At 39.6% G+C, this 18,471-nt stretch overlaps 1 protein-coding gene across 2 annotated transcripts in view; it reads right to left on the bottom strand.

The window, feature by feature from the left end:
* The window catches only part of TSPAN7 (tetraspanin 7), a 129,259-nt gene extending 116,560 nt beyond the window's left edge, over positions 1-12,699 (bottom strand). For both annotated transcript variants that reach the window (XM_021709463.1, XM_008051810.2), the window contains exon 1: positions 12,444-12,699. In XM_021709463.1, the coding sequence (XP_021565138.1) occupies positions 12,444-12,524 (81 nt within the window). In that variant the 5' untranslated portion in view covers positions 12,525-12,699. The remainder of the gene's footprint in view (positions 1-12,443) is intronic.
* Positions 12,700-18,471: the final 5,772 nt, after the last annotated feature.

Genomic DNA, 18,471 nt, shown 5'->3' with positions numbered 1-18,471 from the left:
ATGTAATCTGGTAACCTGAATGGGATTCTAGAAAAACAGAAAAAAGGATATTAGCTAAAAAACTAAAGATATATAAATGAAGTATAATCTTTTGTTAATAAAAATGTATCAATATCAGTTAACTATAACATTAATATTAATATTAATGTAAGATGTTAATAATAGGAGAAATTGTATAATACATGAGAACTCTATATACTACTCCACAACTTTTCTGTAAATTGAAAACTGTTCTAAAATTAAAGATTTTTCTTTGTTTTTGTTTGTTTGGTTTTTTGGGTTTTTTTTGAGTTGGAGTCTCACTCTCTCGCCCAGGTACACTCACAGCTACCACAGCCTCAAACTGCTGGGCTCAGGTGATCCATCCACCTCAGCCTTCCACGTAGCTGGAACTACAAGCATGTGCCACCATGCCCGGCTAATTTGTTGATGTATTGTAAAGAAAAGGTCACACCAAGTTGCCCAGGCTGGTCTCGAACCTCTGGGCTCAGGCAATCCTTTTGTCTCAGCCTCCTAAAGTGTTGGGATTACAGGCATGAGCCACCATGCCCAGCTTTAAAGGTTTATTTTAAAAAGAATAATGGAAGTCATTAATTCCTCATTTGACTTTAAGTGTCAGATTTATATTTGTTCACCCTAGATAGGAATCCCCTTATTCCAATAATAAGACTGAACTCAGTGACCCAAACTCATCATATTTTTGGTTCCTGTTCAAACCCCTCTGGAATCCTAGCTCTCTTTGATAGCAAAATATAAAACCCCAAAAGTGAATCATCCTTAATTTCCAAGATGGAAAATGTTCTGATCATTTTATTAATTTAACAAGCATCTATATAGTATCTCCCATATTTTAGTTTACAAAGCACTTGAATGCCATTTGATTCTCAATACCTGAGTGAGGGAAGCACAGACATCCTCAATTATTAAGAGGAAACCGAGACTCAGAAAGACTATGTTACTTGCCTAAGGTCACACAGCAAGTGTTCAAGCCAAGACATTACATAAGTCTAATTTCCAATTCCTTGCAATAGAAGGCAATAGTCAAAAGAGTGAAGCAGCTTAGAATGTGAAACAGAAGTTGGGAGGAGTTAGATGTCCTCAAAGTCTTCACCAGTAACAGAACTTGAATCCAAATAGAGACAGGGATATAGAAGGGATGTTTAGAAACATTTTTTATCCAGCCTCATTATCAAGTTTTAGGTTCCTTTTCGATCCAAAGGGGTACCTTTCAGAAGTCCTAGTCCAATCCCTGGAAATCATAAACTCTTAATTAGTGCTTGTAGAATTATTAAAGCAATGAACTGACCCAAGAATTCCACACACCACCATGATAACGTTTGAAAAATGGAAACTGAGGTGCAGATGCAACCTTATTTTACCAAGAAGTACAAGTTGGCAGTCTGAGGCAAGAATAAAAGTCTCTATGCTCCAAGGGGGAGAAAAGATGGATTATTCAACATCATGGTAAGTAGTAATTACTGGCACCTACTTTTAAACCTATTTGATCAATGGTAATTCACCTCATACTAATCGTCAATGACAACTCAACTTGCTTCAGTGAATACGCTTCTGGAACCCAATTCCAATGAACCTCACATAATTCAAGGTCAATCAATCAGCAGCAGACACACTGCAATAAACATGCTTCTTAGAGTCAATCAACAACAGTCTCACCCAAATAGCCATGCTTCTAAGGCCAATGTCAACCACTCATGCCTCTGTAATCAAAACTACACCCAAAGACCACCACACTTTCCCCCAAAATCAGCAATTTACTTTACTCATAGACTGTGCTTGACTAACACAATTTTCTCTTATTTTGGTAAGTAATGAATTGAGCTTTTTGTTTTACATGTTGGATGGTGGTCTCATCTTTTGACAGATGGCAAACCAAGATGTTTCCTAACTTCCCAGAGCAATTGTGAACAAAAATAGATTCCCCTAAGGAATGGAAACAACTCCACACTCCAAGAGTTCATGTGGAGACCCTTACCAGAGACCTGTTCAGTGGGTAAGAAAAATATTGTATTTGTTACATCTTGCTTTGTGGACACTCTCCTCAAATCTGCTTTATGGTACCAAAGATCACTTCAGAGGAAATCATTCATGAGTTAAGATTTCATTTATAACACACTGCATCACAAGCCACAGAGCCACCTCCAGAAATCAGAATCATGTTGGGATTTAAAAAAAATAATCCACGCACCCAGGGCCCTCTTAATATCTATCACAACTTATTTTAAAATGACATAAATAAACATATGCAATAAAAAAAATCCATCACAACAGAAATTCTGTGAGATAGGCCTGAGAATCTGTGTTTTGAAAAGGTCCTTAGTGATTCTGATAAGTATTCCTTTAGTTAGGAATGACTAGAATGGTTTCCTAAGAGTGCAAGGTTATTTTGGTTTGCTGAGAGACACTGGAGATGGGGCCCAAGTCTTGGGTAATAAGGATCAAATCAATAGACAATGCTAGCTTACTCACTAGCTACCTCCAGACTCAGAAGCCTCAAGATGAACCAAGCCTGCTATTACCTAATGAGTTATCTCTGGATAAGTGTTTCTCAATCCTAATTGTACAGCCAAATCACTTGAGAGCTCATTTTAAAATATAAATGTTGGTGCCTTACCCAGACCAATTGAGTCAGAATCTCTTAGGATGGGGGTGGGTCTAAGCAAATTTTTTTTAGGCTCCTTATACAATTACGATGGACAAACAGTGAAAATCACTGATTTAGATTGTTCAGCCAGTACCTGGGCCAGAAGCACTCCATCATCCTGTAGTATAAGGCACCTGTAATTTCTTCTAAAACAGATGATGATGGGGAAAGTCTACCATACCATGAAGAAATCACTAAAGAAAATCTTCCAGAGTAGAACTGTGATATTTAATTCCCTCACCCAATTACTTAAAATCCTTATATATTTAACTGACCAAATAACCAAAAGACAAAGAGAAACGCTCTCCTATCTTTTCCCCATAATCCTGTTCTTAATGAATATTGCGTCTCTACATAAAAGAGAACAAGAATGAAAATCATTGTCATGGTTAGGGAGATAACAGCAAAAAGAAGAAATTTAAGAGCAGCAATTCAACGATCTGCTTGCCATGAGGAGATAACTCAAATTGGAAGCTGCTGTAATAGAACTAAAGGAGAAAAATAACTTAAGATTATATTTTTAAAGTGTATTTTAAATTGGTTTAACAGTGCATTAGTCATCTATGTCAAGGGTTTAGCATGTTTAAACAAAGAAACACAGTCAGAGATGACTTTCAATTCTCAGCACCTTCTAAGGTACTTACTTAAAACAGTACATAATGCAGAACAGTTAATGAATCATAAGTAATACAGTTCAAAGTAGAGTCAAATCAAGAACTCTAGCTGTGATTAGAATAGAGAAAAGCATTCATTCTATTTGGGCCAAAATTCAGCTTGTTTCTAAGCAATGACTAAGTGGAAAAGACAATATTCCCCAAACGTTATAAAAGGTAGTCCACACATCCTAACTGTATATTGCATATGGGAAGTAAAGTTGATTAAATAAGACTCTAGATTATAATATACAAGTACCACAATAAACATAAAGGATTATCATTGTAGTAACAGAGCAATCAGTTTAATATCAGGCTCCTCTCCCTGTACATGCAAACCATACTAGAAACATTAAATTAATCCAGCAAGATCCGAACTAGGTGAAAAGACATATGCTACTTTACCTGGTGGGAAAGTGAGAAGAGCAGAAAAAGCAGCGGCAGCCTTCAGAGCTTCCTTTCCATTTGTCCAGTCCCTGATGACCAGATGATCTTAAAGAGGATGTGCCTTAGTAAGCCTGTTCCAGCTTAGAACACTTTCCTTCAAATCCAAAAGCTTTTTAAAATTAAAAAACAGCTACTAATATTTATTAGAATAGCCCTACTATTGCTGCTTTAGATGCTCTATTCAATCATTTACAATCAACTGTGTATTTAATTAGTATCATGTGATGTAGAGATACAGATATAAAGGACTTCCTGTTAAAGATGATGGATTGAACACATCCATTTACCTTGGCTATCTCCCAAAACTCCATTGAAATGACATTAAAAGGATTTTTTAAAAACCCACAATAAGAAAGAGAATGGAAGAGAAGACAACCACAATGAGTTCTTGGAAACTAAGAAAAAGCCAAATCTCAGGGCAGCTTTGAGAAGAGGCCAGCATAAAGTATTTGCACCCAAACACCCGCCCCCCATGCACACCTGAAACTAGTGATGAAAGGGGGCTAAAATAAGTAGGATCCAGTAAAAGTTTTCTGAAAAACAATTAGACCCCTTCCAACTTCCAATCTCTGGTCATAGCTCATTTTACCATAGCTTCAGATATTTATTCTCTGGAGAGTGAAACAGAGGACCTCTGAACTTGGGAATAAAAGCATAGTAGACATGGATTCTGCACTGAAAACAGGAGCTTAAGCAAAGGTCTGTATACTGTATATGGAGATTTCCATATCCTTACCTTTCTTATTTAGAGAGCAATTAGAAGATTCTTCTGTAGGAAATCTGATGAGACCAAAAAACAAACAAACAAAAACAAAAAACCTAAAAATATTGACCTTGGTTCCAAAACCCAACTGCCCAGCCAAATCACCCAGCTAACACTTGACAAATAGCCACTTCATGCTAAGGACTTCCAAAGCCTTTTAGTATCCCTCTCTTAAACATGTACAGAAAAGAGCAAAACATGACCAGAAATGTGAGGTAAGCCTGAAGTGTGCCATAATACAGAGCAGTCTGAAGGAAACAATGCAGAAAGAAGCAAACTTTAAAAAAAATTATTAATATTGTCAGAGGGATTTTAAAATGATATTACACTCATGGAACAAAAGCAGGATGCTAGAAAAAAGAACATTCGGACCTCAAAAAGAAGCTTCTAGAAATTAACATATGCAACAAATGAAAAATGTAATCGACCCAAAATAAAGTGGGAGCAATCTCCCAGAAATTAGGGCAAACAGACAAAGAGGGAGAAAATAGAAGGGGGAAAAAATTAGAGGGTTAGTCTAAAAGTTCCAATATTTAAATAGAAAAGGAAGGTAAAGAATATATTTTTTAAAAAGTCCAGTGTAGTGTCTCACACCTGTACTCCCAACACTGGGAGGCTGAGGCAGGAGTATTGTTTGAGGCCAGGATTTCAAGATCAGCCTGGGCAACATAGTAAGACCCCCATCTCTCAAAAAAATTAAAAAATTGGCCAGGCACAGAGACTCAGCCTGTAATTCCAGCACTTTGGGAGGCCGAGGTAAGAGAACTGTCTGAACCTGAGGGTTCGAGACCAGCCTGGGCAACTTGGAGAAACCTCGTCTCTACAATAAATCACAGAAAAGTTAGCCGGGCATGATGGTGTGTGTCTACAGTTCCAGAGACTTGGAAGGCTGAGGTGGAAGGATCGCCTAAGCCCAGCAGTTTGAGGCTGTGGTGGCCGTGAGCATGCCACTGCACTCCAGCCTGGGTGACAGAGTGAGACTCCAACTCAAAACAAAACAAAACAGAAAATTAAAAGTTTAGCTGGGCCTGGCAGTGTCTGTAATACCGGTTACTCAGGAAGTTGAGCATAGGAGGTCAAGGCTGCAGTGAATTATGATCATGCCACTATACTCCAGCCTAAGCAACAGAGCAAGACCCCCCAAAAAAGGTAAGAAAGGGAAGGGAAGGGAAGAAACCATGGCTCATGCCTGTAATCCCAGAAAGAGGCTAAGGCAATAGAATCACTTGAGCCCAGGAGTCCGAGACCAGCCTGGGCAATGTAGCAAGACCTCATTTCTACAAAAAAATCAAAAAATTAGCCAGGCGTGGTAGTACATGTCTGTAGTCCCAGCTATTTGGGAGGCTGAGATGAAAGGATCACTTGAGCCCCGAATGTTGAGGCTGCAGTGAACCCAGATGGTGAGACAGAAACCCTGTCTCAAAGGAAAAAAAAAAAAAAGAAGAAGAAAAAGAAAGAAAAAAAGGGGGGAAAAGAAAAAAAAATTTTTTTTAATTCAAGAAAATTTTCCCACACTTAAGGACCATATTGAAAGGTGCACAGAAAATTTCCAGATTAAAAGGTACACAGGAAAGGTTTTTTTTTTTTTTTAAAAAAGATATACAACAAGGCATATTATTGTGACACTTTAAAGCAAGAAAGACATCCCAAAAACTTTCAGAAAAAAAAGCAGGATTCAAGAAGAATAACATCTGATTTCTCAACACTAACAACAAGAGTAAGAAGACTTGGGGCAGGGAGAGAGTAAAATTCTGAGGGTAAGTGATTTCTAAACTACAAGTCTATACTCAATCAGACTCTCAAATTAAGGGCAAGAAAAAATTAAGATTTTCACACCTGTAAGGCCTCAAAAAATTAACCCTCCCATACACCCTTTTCCAGAAAGTTACTAGATTTGCTTTACCAAAATGAAGGAACAAGTTAAGAAAGAGAAAGACATGACGTCTGGGAAACTGAGGCTCCAACATAAAAGGAGACAGGATTCACCAGGAAGATGATAAAGGGAGATTATAATGTTTCTGCTGTTTCAGAGACCCAAAGAACACTAGTCTGGATTGAAGGTCAGAATGCTTTGCAAGAAGTGTCTCCAAACAGTGGAAATTGATATAATATATGAAGTGTTTGAACATACTGAGTAAAGAAAAACAGTTCTTGGGAAAGTATGGGGATAACTTAGTAGTGGACATAGGAAACTAAAAAACAAAGGATAAAACAAGTCAATTCTTAACTGAAAACAAAAAGTTATGCAAGTAATCATAATATACACACTACATGGCTCAGCTACAAATAGGTTTACCTAGTCATATTAATGAAATCACTTACTACTGTACTGCTCTAACCAGAATGATATATTAGGGTCTACTACAATAGAGGGATGATATGAGTATGGGAGAAGGGAAGGAATACAGAACAAGGGTGAGGAGAAATAATAGTGGGAAGACAACAGATAACACTTCAAATGGAAAAGTTTGAGAAGTAGTAAAAAAAATGCTGGTCAAATGCCAAAAGCAGCAGCTAGTAGACATTAGCTTACATTCTGCTGAATACTCAATATCTGACATGTAATAGATATTCAATGAATGCTGAATTGACCTGACATGCAAAAAATATATAATAATATAACTTATATCTAAAATATGTGCCCAAATTCAAACACTGTAAAACGTTAGGGTTGCTTTTTAAATTTTTCTTCCCTCTATTTAACCTAAGTACCTAAACTTTCTGGATAACAACAAAAAAAGTGACTATCTTTTTCACAAAAAATATTAGTGATGCTTCCAAAATGAAAAAAAAAAATCACTGATATTTTACCATAAAAACATTTGATAGCACTATTGGTAGGCTAATTACCTCCTCGGAAAATCAATGAAGAAATCAAACCCAATATGCACTGGAATGAAGTAAGGGAATTTTTTTCTCTTCACAATGTTATTTAGTGGATTTAGATATGTGGTGGATTTAAAGCTTAGCTTGGAACTTAGATGAGTATTTAAAATACTTTTACAAATTTATAAATCAAAATAGAATGTACCTGGTAAGCAACATATTTTATAAAGCTTTTCTGTTTGCTCTTGAAAAGGTTACATGTGTTGTGAAATTTTGTTTTATGTAGATATCTTTTTATTTAAACTTAAATTAAATTCCAGTTAAAAATTTATATTACTAAAGTGTCTAGCAAACTAAGTGATCACAAAACATCATGACTGAATTATCCTTATAATAAGCACGTCCTTGCAAGTCCTCTGTTCCATCTTTCCACACATTAATGGGAAGAGCACATTTAAATCACTACAGGCAGGATGGAAATAACACTGTTTTTAAAAGTCTTAACGTTGAAGTGAGTTGAAATAAACAACTGAGCTCAAGAAGTCAATAAAATTTCATTCATTCATTCACTCAGTAAATATTCACTAAGCAAACCTACTATGTACCAGGCACTGTTTGCTAGTCTTTAAAGCACAGGATAACTTGCTCCTAGGTGTGTTTTCCCCTCGTTTTCTATAAACCTGAAAATAAAACATACAAGTCAAGGAAAATAAAGGATCTGTTTACCCAGCATTCAGGTGATGTTATTTCACTGGAAGACAAATCATCCTCTCCATTTGAAAATAATGATATAAAAATGTACTTACCTTTTGTCTTCAAATAAAAAGTAAGGTACATCATAGAGAACGGTGTTTTTCTTACATATAATTGCATTGAGCGTGCTATGGCATGGTGGTTCCATGGGAGTTCCAATCACCAGTAAATATAGTGAGCTTTGCACAAGGCTGCATTTTTCTTCATAGAACTTACTACTATGTAAGTTTAATAGTGGGGAGGTTGCTGGCGCTGTTGATATTTTGAGCAAAGTAATTCTTTGTTGTAAGGGGTTGTCCTATGCAATGTAGGATGTTTAGTAGCAACTGTGGCCTCTACCCACTAGATGCCAATACCATCCTCCCCTACAGCTGTGATAAAAAATGTCTCCAGGTGTTGCCAATACAGGGGGTGGGGTGGGAAAAACTGCCCCCTTTTGAGAACCACAACTTTAGAGAATCACCTTAGAGAGGGAGAGTAGACAGCATTGGAATCCAGATAAAATAATGATCTCTCTTTCATAACTGTAGGCTTCTTGTTTAGAATATATCCAAGTACATCAACCTTCTTGATGATACAGGTCTCCTACCATGTTAGGGTCAAATATCTTCTAGTCCTAAATCTAGTTTAGGTAAAGAAAGAGAAGTCCTATAAAAACAACTCACAAAGATCACAAAGGAAACGATTCTGCCTAATCTTTCTTCCACGTTCCACTCCAAAGAACAACAAGGTCATCTTTTTGTTAAGTATCTAGCATAATCCTAGAAATTTTGACAAATGTTTGAGTACCTACTATGTGCCAGACATAACTATAGGTACTGATGAAAGATTAATTTATTAATTGCATTTACTGAACTGAGAAATGACTCTTATAAACAGTATTTAACAGGTAAATTTTTGTGACCTTGAATTTGGCAAAGGAGTCTTAGATATGACACCAAAAGCATGGGCAAAAAAAGGAGAAAAAATTGGTAAATTGGTCAGAGACATTAATAAAAAACTTTTGTACTTCAAAAAACACCATCATGAAAGTGAAAAAACAACGCACAGAATAGAAGAAAATATTTGCAAATCATAGATTTGATAAGGGACTTGTATTCAGAACATATAAAGGACTGTTGCAACGTAATAATAAAGAGACAGATAACTCAAATTAAAAAAGTCAAAGGATATAAATAGACATTTCTTCAAGGAAGATATACAAATGATCAACAAGCACATAAACAGATGTTCAGCATCACTACTCGTCAAGGAAATTAAAATCGGAACCACAAGGAGAGATTCCTTACTATGATGGCTATAATCAAAAAGTCAGATAATAGCAAATATTGGCAAGGATGTGGAGAAATTGGAACCCTCATTTGTTGGAGGGGATGCAAAATGGTGCCATTGCTTTGGGAAACAGGCTGGAGGTTCCTCAAACAATTAAACACAGAATTACCATGTGACCTAGCAATTCCACTCCCAGGTGTATATATATATATACCCAATAGAAATGAAAACATGTTCACACAAAAACTTGCTTATACATAAATGTTTACAGCACCATTATTCATAATAGACAAAAGGCCCAATCAACCCAAATGTTCACCAATGGACAAATGGATAAATAAAATGTGCAATAGTCATACAATGGAATATTATTTGGCCATAAAAGGGAATGAAGTAATGATACACACTACAACATGGGAACATTGTGCTGAGTGAAAGAAAACAGGTACAAAGAACAAACATTGTATAATTCCATTTATATGAAATGTCCACAATGGGAAAATCTATAAAATAGTGTTTGCTTAGAGCTGGTGGGGAAAGAGTGGAAAATAGAAGGGGAAAAAACAGTATGACAGCAAAGGGGACAGTTTTTTTTAAGTGACGCATTGTTCTAAAATGACTGGGGTGATGACTGCACATGTCTATGAATATATTAAAAACATACTAAAATGTACTAAATACACTAAACAGTATGCTACTTATACTAAAATATATGCTATTTATAATATACTAAAACCCATTGAATTGTATACTTTAAATGGGTGATTTTCATGTCATGTAAATTATGTCTCAATGAGGCTGTTTGTTTTTAAAGTAGCATTTGGTCCATGGTTTATCAATGAAAATGTCTTGTTTAAAATACTCTCGTATCTGAAGAGATCTAATTCTTTGGGTTGTGAAGGAGGAAATCATTACCGAATGCTATTTAAACTATTGAAAATATTCTGGGTAAATATCTTATTTAAGACTATCAAAATCTTGGAAGCTGAAAAAATATTAAAATGCAGGCATCAAGGAACTTCTGAAGGACATAAAATGCAGTGATTGTTTAAGATGTAACTAGGGACTTTAAGTAATTGGATTTATTGGAAGGATATAAGCAAGGAGAGTTAAAGAACTCATATGAAAAGCTTCAGCCTTGAAGACCCTCTTCTTTATCAGCTTTCAGTGATGCTGAAAGAACATTCCTTCCTGTGCACTGTAAACCTTGTCAGGAAGCTAAAATAAGATCCCATACAATTTACTCTAGTAACAAATAGGAAATCAAGTAAATAATAAAAGCCAAAGAAAACGAGATTTAAGGAAACCAAAAAATAAACCAGTTCCCAGGAATGGCCACTGGGAAGTTTTGGCAACAACATGCATTATTGCTTTTTCCAGTAGATAATAATATGACATGATCTGTGCATAGCTCCCAATTCCACTACTCAGATATTTCAACCTGCGTCCTTTTCAATCCAAATAAAGTCAATTTTTGTGTTTGCCTTGTGCAACATGCCAGTTAATCTATCGTATCTCATTGCAGAGCTCCTGGTATACACGGTCCCTGAAGTCCATAGTTTCCCCGACCTGAAGAATCAATCAATGTCAGTGACAAGGAAATGTCCCGGGGCATTAGAGAATTTTTAAAAAATCCTTAATAAATCTAAGCTCCTTCCTTGACCATTGCAAAAAGCCCGGTTCACCATCAAGCCGAGTATGGGTACCTCATACAGCACTGTGTTCCAGTTTCGAAACAAAATTAGGGCTAAAATGTGGTGGGGGAGTCAGGGGCGCAAGGAGAAAAACAACCAAAGGCGGGACTGGCTTTTCCTACCGATCCTTAGATTTCAAAATGACTGCCTTGAAAGCTGAAGTGACCCAGATTGGGGGGGGGGGGGGGGTGGAGAAGAGGATCGATATTAATTCCCCTGCAGGGTGGCTGTAGCTTGGTATGGGATTAAGGAACTAGGGAAGAGAGTCATCTATATGAAGAGAAAGAACGGGCAATGGTCTTTAGGTACCACCCACCTCTCCAAGTGAATCACCGCAGTGTCAGCCCTGCACTGATTCTATGATTTGCCAAACAGGATGAGGTAAGGCACAAGCCTGGAACCCCCTCCTCCTCTTTCCCCGCCCCCCGCGCGCAGAAGGGCGCATCCCTCCTCGAGGTGCACCACGCAGCCCCCCGCGGCCCTGGCTGAGAGGCTGACGTCACCCTTCTGCATTGAGCTTCAAGGACCGGTGGCAACACGGATTATATGGGGAGTAGAGTTAGGACTCTATCGCTGTCACCAAGTAGCTGGGGTCCTCCCCTGGAGCGCTGAGGATTGGGTTATGCAGTGACAGAATGACCGGGTGGGGAGTGTGAGGATGGAGGGGAGTGGGGAAAGGGTCGAAAGGCTCATCTCCCGGGTCGCTGAGAAAGCTCAAAGATACCCCCGGCTTATGTAAGACTCTTCCCTCCACAAGCTTCCACGCGCGGTGACGGCACCTACTCCCACCCCCCACCCCCCATCAGTGCGTTTAGGGGACTCTGCTCGCCCTTGCCAGCCAGGCAGGCACTGGGATTCTGGCGCCTCCCTCCCTCAACCCCGCGGGGTCGGGAATAACTGGGAATCTGGGATTAAACCCTGTGCTCCCGCGCCCTCTCCTAGTCGGCCACAGGTTAGCTCCAAGAGGCGATGCGAACGGGCTAGGAGGGGAGAGGTGGGAAGGGTGTGCGGCGAGGAAAACAGAAGAATAAATCCGCAACTTTCCCAAGGGGCTAACACTATCCCGAGAGCTCAAAAAATAAAATAAAAATAAAACCAATGCATTTTTTAAAATTTTGGAAAGGTTGACAACCTGCAGTCACCGCCACTATGCAGCCCCCTTTAGCCTGCACGGGCAGGGTCTAGGGTCCGAGCAGTCCCGACCTGCACCCTGCCATTCTGCAGCCCCGACCCAGCACCCGACGCCTGTCTCCTTAAGGAGGGAATCGAGATTTGATTTTTGGTTTGGGTTTTTCTTCCCCTTCTTTTCCCAGAGCATCACCACGCGAACTGATGTCCAGTGGTTCGGCCACCGGCCCGCCGTGGGCACTTACCCAGAAGACGAAGGAGTAGATGATGAGGAGGGTTTTGAGACAGGTTATCACAGGTTTGGTCTCCATTCTCCTCGATGCCATACTACAGAGCTCCGGCGGCGGCGGCGGCGGCGGCAGGCGGCGGGCGGGCGCGAGGGAGGGGGGAGTAGGCGGGGCGGGGCGGGGCGCGGCGGGGGCGCGTGCCGCGAGAGGCTCCGGGAACGCGCAGGCAAGGCCGTGCGCGTGCGTGAGCGCGCACTCCGCGGGGGCTACCGCTGAAGAAGTTGGGCCAGGCAACGACTGCGCATGCTGGGAAGGCCACCCGCGCCCGCAGTCCCGCGCAGGCTCAGACCCCTAGCTGAGGGCGGGGCAGGGAGGGAGCAGGAGAGGCTAGAGGCCAGATCAGAGGTCAGGGGAGCCTCTCCCAGACCGCCCTGGCATTTAAGTTTCTGCTTTGTACAGAGTAGGGCCTTACATTTGCTGGGATGCATGCACCTGGCTACGGGAGGTTTATGAGTGTCCCCCAGAATCAGTTACTTTTCTGCGTTTGGACCTTCTCAGGGCCTTCTCAGATGGATGTGGCTCAGTAGTCATGTTCTTGGCAATAAGCAGGCCTTGTCTATGCCAGGAACAGACTGTGACAGGTGGCCAGAGATACAGCTGGAGACATTGACAGAAACCTAGGAGCTCAGACAGAGACCTTAAATCCTCACCACTGCAGTTATCTACAGGCTCCCCCATTTAAAAATTTTTCTCACACCTTGAAATGATGAAGCCAAATGGCAAGAAGGTTCTGTATGAGGCATCGTTCTTCCTGCACACAAAGTGTGCAACAGATAATATAAAAAATGTTTAAGGTGCCTGAGAATCATTTGCCCCAACCTAACAAGTACAGACCACCTCACACCTGAAAAGGAGAGTTGCATCAAAGAGGTTAAAAAAATTAAGATGTTCAAAAGCAATTTGGAAGTTCCTCAAAAAGTTGAATAGTTACTATATGACCCAGAAATTCCACTCTTAGGTATCTATCCAAGAGAAATTAAAATATATATCCACACAAAAACATATACATGAATGTTTATGGCAGCATTATTCACAGTAGCTAAAAAGTGGAAACAATTCAAATGTTCATCAGTTGATGAGCAAATAAACAAATGCGGTACATATCTGTAAATGAAAAATTACTCAGTCACAAAATGAAATGAAGTACTACTGATAAATACTACAACATGGATGAACCTTGAAAATATGCTAGGTGAAAGATGCTAGACACAAAAGACCACATATTGAATGATTCATTGATAGGAAACATCCGGAATAGACAAATTCATAGACACAGAAAATAGATTTGTGGTTGCAGAAGAGGGGCTGGCAGGAATGGGGAGTGACTGTTAATGGGTAGACAGTTTCTTTTTGGAGTGATGAGAATGTCCTGGAATTACATAGTGGTGATGGTTATACAATTTTGTGAATTGCTAAAAACCATTCTACCCAGCTTTCCCGTGGCTGGTTTGCAGAGAAACACACAGTACAGATTCAGTAGGAGATTTAGCTTAATTCCTGAAAGATTCTGTAGTCAAAACAGCAGCACTATCACAGGCTAACTCAATCATCGATAATGTTAGGGATAACTTTTGTGAAAAAGTAAAAAACAGAGTCAATAAGACTTGGGAAAAGCCTACCAAGGTCGGTTGTTACAGGAGTAATTATTACCGCCAGTGAGTTATACATGGTCTCAGGTTGGTGAGGTCATTGTATAAACAGGACACATAAATAAGGAAGAGAAGAACCTGGTTAAGGAAATGATCAATCATAACAAAAGATGGGAGTGGAAGATGGGTCCAGGTGAAAGAAGGTTAGGGACGGATTGAGCAAAGTGTCTGTTATAAAGTGAGACACCACACAGTGATTCTCAATGCTGGGTATGTATTTGCATCACTTGGTGTTTAAAAACAACAATGAATGGTTGTGCCTAAGCCCAGCTATTCCGAGTCATTTGTTGTGGGGTGAGCACTCAGCATTTTTCAAAACTCTTCAGGTGGTTCTAATATAAAACAAGAAGTGATGGTCACTGCCCCTATTGCGATGAACTTAAACCCACCTTCAGAGAGGCGCTTTCTCTTTCATTTGTACAGTGTCCAGGCTGATTCCTGCTGTTGCAGCAGCAGGGAAAGGATGCTGAGGACTTCAAGCCCAGTAGGTGCCCTTAGCCTCAAAAAGCCTTGGGCATGTATAATTACTCTATAAGGAGTCAGAAATCTCAATGTTCAGCCCAACAGGGACACTGCTAAGCTTTATAATTTGGTGAGTTAATATATGATACTCACAGATGATACTTATCAGATAGCTTAAACTACCTAACTATCTCACAGTTTGGAGCTTTTTGAGAATATCTATTAGGTCCAGATTTCTGAAAACTGAAACTGTTCTAGCAAAAATAAACTCTTTAAATGTCAGGATAAATACAAACAATCAGTGATGTGATTAATAGGTAAATTAATATAGCTTGTAGCTAGATCCTTGCACTCAGACTGTAGTTTGTGATGTATAGGTTGACAAACCACTCCAGTTTGCCTAAAACTGAGAGGTTGCTCTGCATTCAAGATTTTCATTGCTAAAACCGGGAAAGTCTTGGGCAAACCAGGACACATTGGTTACACTATCCCTGAACTAGCAGCATTGACATCCACTGGGACAGCTTGTTGAAAATGCAGAACCTCAAGCCTCATCCCCAAGCCCATGTTTAAAAAATCCTAAGGAGATTCAGCTGTACAATAATGTCTGTCAGTCTGTCATGGATTGACTTGTGTCTCCCCAAAAGATATGTCATAAAGTCCTAGCCCCGGTACCTAAGAATTTGACCTTATTTGGAAGTAGAGTTGTTGCAAATATAATTATTTAAGTTAAGGTCATACTGGAATCGTGGCAGCCCTTAATCCAAGGATGTTTGAGGATTAGTGTTCCTAAAAGTAGAAAAGACACAGGCAGAGGGCCATATGAAGACACAAATATACACAGGGTGAAAGCCATGTGCTAACAGAAGTATAGATCAGAATGATGCAGCTGCAAGCCAAAGAATGCCAAAAATTGATGGTCACCTCTAGAGGCAAAGAAGGATTCTATACAGAGTCTCAGAGAGAGGATGACCCTGCAGACACTTGGATTTCAGACTCCTAGCCTCTGGAACTGTGAGCAAATAAATTAAGCCACCTATTTGTGATATTTTGTTACAGCAGCCACAGGAAATTAACACATGCCTAAGATTCACTGATCTACAGTTCATCAAAATATAACCATGGCTTCCATGTCACCAAGTAATTCCACTCCTAGATACATACCTCAAAAGTTGAAAATAGATGTTCAAACAAAAACTTGCACATGAATACTCACAGGAGCACTATTCACAATAATCAAAAAATGCAAACAGCCTCAATGTCTATCAGCTGACAAATGGATAAAATGTAGCATATCCATATTATGGAATATTATTCAGCCATAAAAAGAGATAAAGTACTGATACATGCTACAACATGAATGAACCTTGAAAACATGCTGAGTGAAAGAAGCCAGATACAAAAGATCACATATGTGTAATTCTATTTATACAGTCTATCCAGCAAGTCCTTGGAGACAGAAAGCAGATCAGTTGTTGCCAAAGGGTAGCCCTAATGGTGAGTTACTGTTTAATGGGGCTCACGCTTGGGGTGATGAATAAGCTCTGGAGCTATAGTGGCAATGGTCGTGTGACAGTGTGGATGCATATGTCACTGAATTGTATTCTATAAAATAAAGTGATACATTTTATGTTATGTATATTTTACTACACACAAAAATACATAACCATAGTAAGCTCAACTGTCCTGTGGCCTGAAGAAATGGTGCATTTGGGAAACTGAAGGAATGTCAGCAAGGTTCAATAGCGGGAGGCAAAGAAGGTATACGGGAGGCTAAAGCGAGGTCAGCCCATCCAGGTCTTTTTTGATGGTATTAAGAAATATAATCCTTTGCCTAAGAGTGAGGACATCTTTTGCTTTTTATTTGCTTTAAGTTTAGCAAGTAGTTCGGAAAAAGTACATACCTAGTCCTTGCTCCTACGTCACTCCCTTTATCTGTTGTTATTCACACAGCTCCTAGAGTGATCTTGTTCAAACACAAACCATATTGTGTCATACTTTTGCTTGAAATCCTCCAGTGGCTTCCCTTCATTGCACTTAGAATCAAGTTCCAACTCTTCATCCTGACTTAGAAAGCTAAATAAGCTGGCTCTGGCTTTCTCGGCCACTACTCCCACTTTGGTCCTGTGATTCAGCCACTCTGGTCTTTTTTCTGTTCTTCAAATAAGTGGGCTTGGTTCCATCTAAGGGCCTTCACACTGGCTGATCCTTTGGAATGCTTTACCTCCTAAAGTCTGAACGGTTGGTCCCTTCCTTCTTGTCATTCAGATCTCAGTATAGATGTCACCTCCTCAGAGAGGCCATTTGAGGCAAAAATAGCCACTCAGTCATATCTGTTCTAATTCTCTGCATAGCACTTATCTAACATTTTCTTATTTATGTGCTTGTGTGTTTTATTCCCTGTGTCGCCTACTAAAATGTAAGTCTTACAAATAAAGGTATTTTTGTCTGTTTTGTTCACTACTGTCTCCTCAGCACCTAGATACAGTAGACCTAAAAAAACCTTGTTAAACAAATAAATGGTGCACAGTCCCTCAATTGGTAGTTGACTGGTGGAATAAGCATGTGGTATTTGAAATGGGCCTTGAAGTATGAATAAGATGATGATGCTCTTTAAGAATTAAAGAAGGGGATCATTACAGGCTAGGAACAGCATGAACAAAGGTAGCTTGAGCAAAAGCAGGCAGTCCATTCAGAAAAGTGGTGAGATTTACTATAAGACTGCTATGGTTTGAATGTCCCCTCCAATTTCATGTTGAAACTTAATCCACAATGTGGCAATATTGAAAAATGGGACCTTGAAGGAGTAATTAGATCATGAGAGCTCTGCCCTCATGGATGGATTAATCCATTCATGGATTAGTGAATTAATAGGTTAATGGATTAATGGGTTATCATGGGAAGGGAACTGGTTCATAAGAAGAGGAAAAGAGGCTGGGCATGGTGGCTCATGCCTACAATTCGAGCACTTTGAAAGGCCGAGGGGTTTCTGTAAGAAGGAAAAACATATGAACTTCGCAGCAACTTGGGTGGATTTAAAGTCTACCAAAAAATTGTTTTTAAAACATTAGCCAGTTGTGGTGGTGCACGCCTGTAATCCCAGCTACTCAAGAGGTTGAGGTAGGAGGATCACTTGAGCCCAGGAGTTTGAGGCTGCAGTGAGCTGTGATCATACCACTTCCAGCCTGGGTAACAGAGCAAGATCCTGTTTCTTAAAGAAAAATCCATGTACAAAATAAATCTGCAAGAATATTAGTTGCAAATGTATTATTGGAATAGTGAAAAATTGAAACAATCCAAATATTTATCAATAGTGGTTTGTCATATGTTTATTCATTCTGCAGAATTATTGAGCACCTACTATTTGCCAGGCACTTTTCTAAGCATTGGGGATCCAGCTGTTAGCAAAACAAGCAAACAAAAACCAAGGTCCCTGTCCTCAGGTAGCTTGCACACTACTGGGGAAGACAAACAATAAAATACATTTTTGCATATCCATACTGTAAAATTCTTTTTTTTTGTTTTGTTTTTAATTTTTATTTTAAAGATGTGGGGTACAATTCAGGGTTAGGTATACAAATGTCCATTGTGCAGGTAAAGTTTGGGCCTCACTTTGGTCCTCACTTCACCTGGTTTTAGATCAGGTACTCTTATTTTTTATTTTTTATTTTTTTGAGTTGGAGTCTCACTCTGTTGCCCAGATTGGAGTGCAGTGGCCGCTCCCGGCCACCACAACCTCGACCTACTGGGCTCCAGCGCCCCTTCCACCTCAGCCTTCCAAGTAGCTGGAACTACAGGCGCGCGCTACCACACCAGGCTAATTTTTTGATTTATTGTAGAGATGAGGTCTCGCCAAGTTGTCCGGGCGGGTCTCG

The sequence above is a fragment of the Carlito syrichta genome, unplaced genomic scaffold, assembly GCF_000164805.1.
Source record: "Carlito syrichta isolate Samal-C Ts95f unplaced genomic scaffold, Tarsius_syrichta-2.0.1 Scaffold235998, whole genome shotgun sequence".
Lineage (NCBI taxonomy): Eukaryota > Metazoa > Chordata > Mammalia > Primates > Tarsiidae > Carlito > Carlito syrichta.
This window is presented reverse-complemented; position numbering and strand designations above follow the sequence as displayed.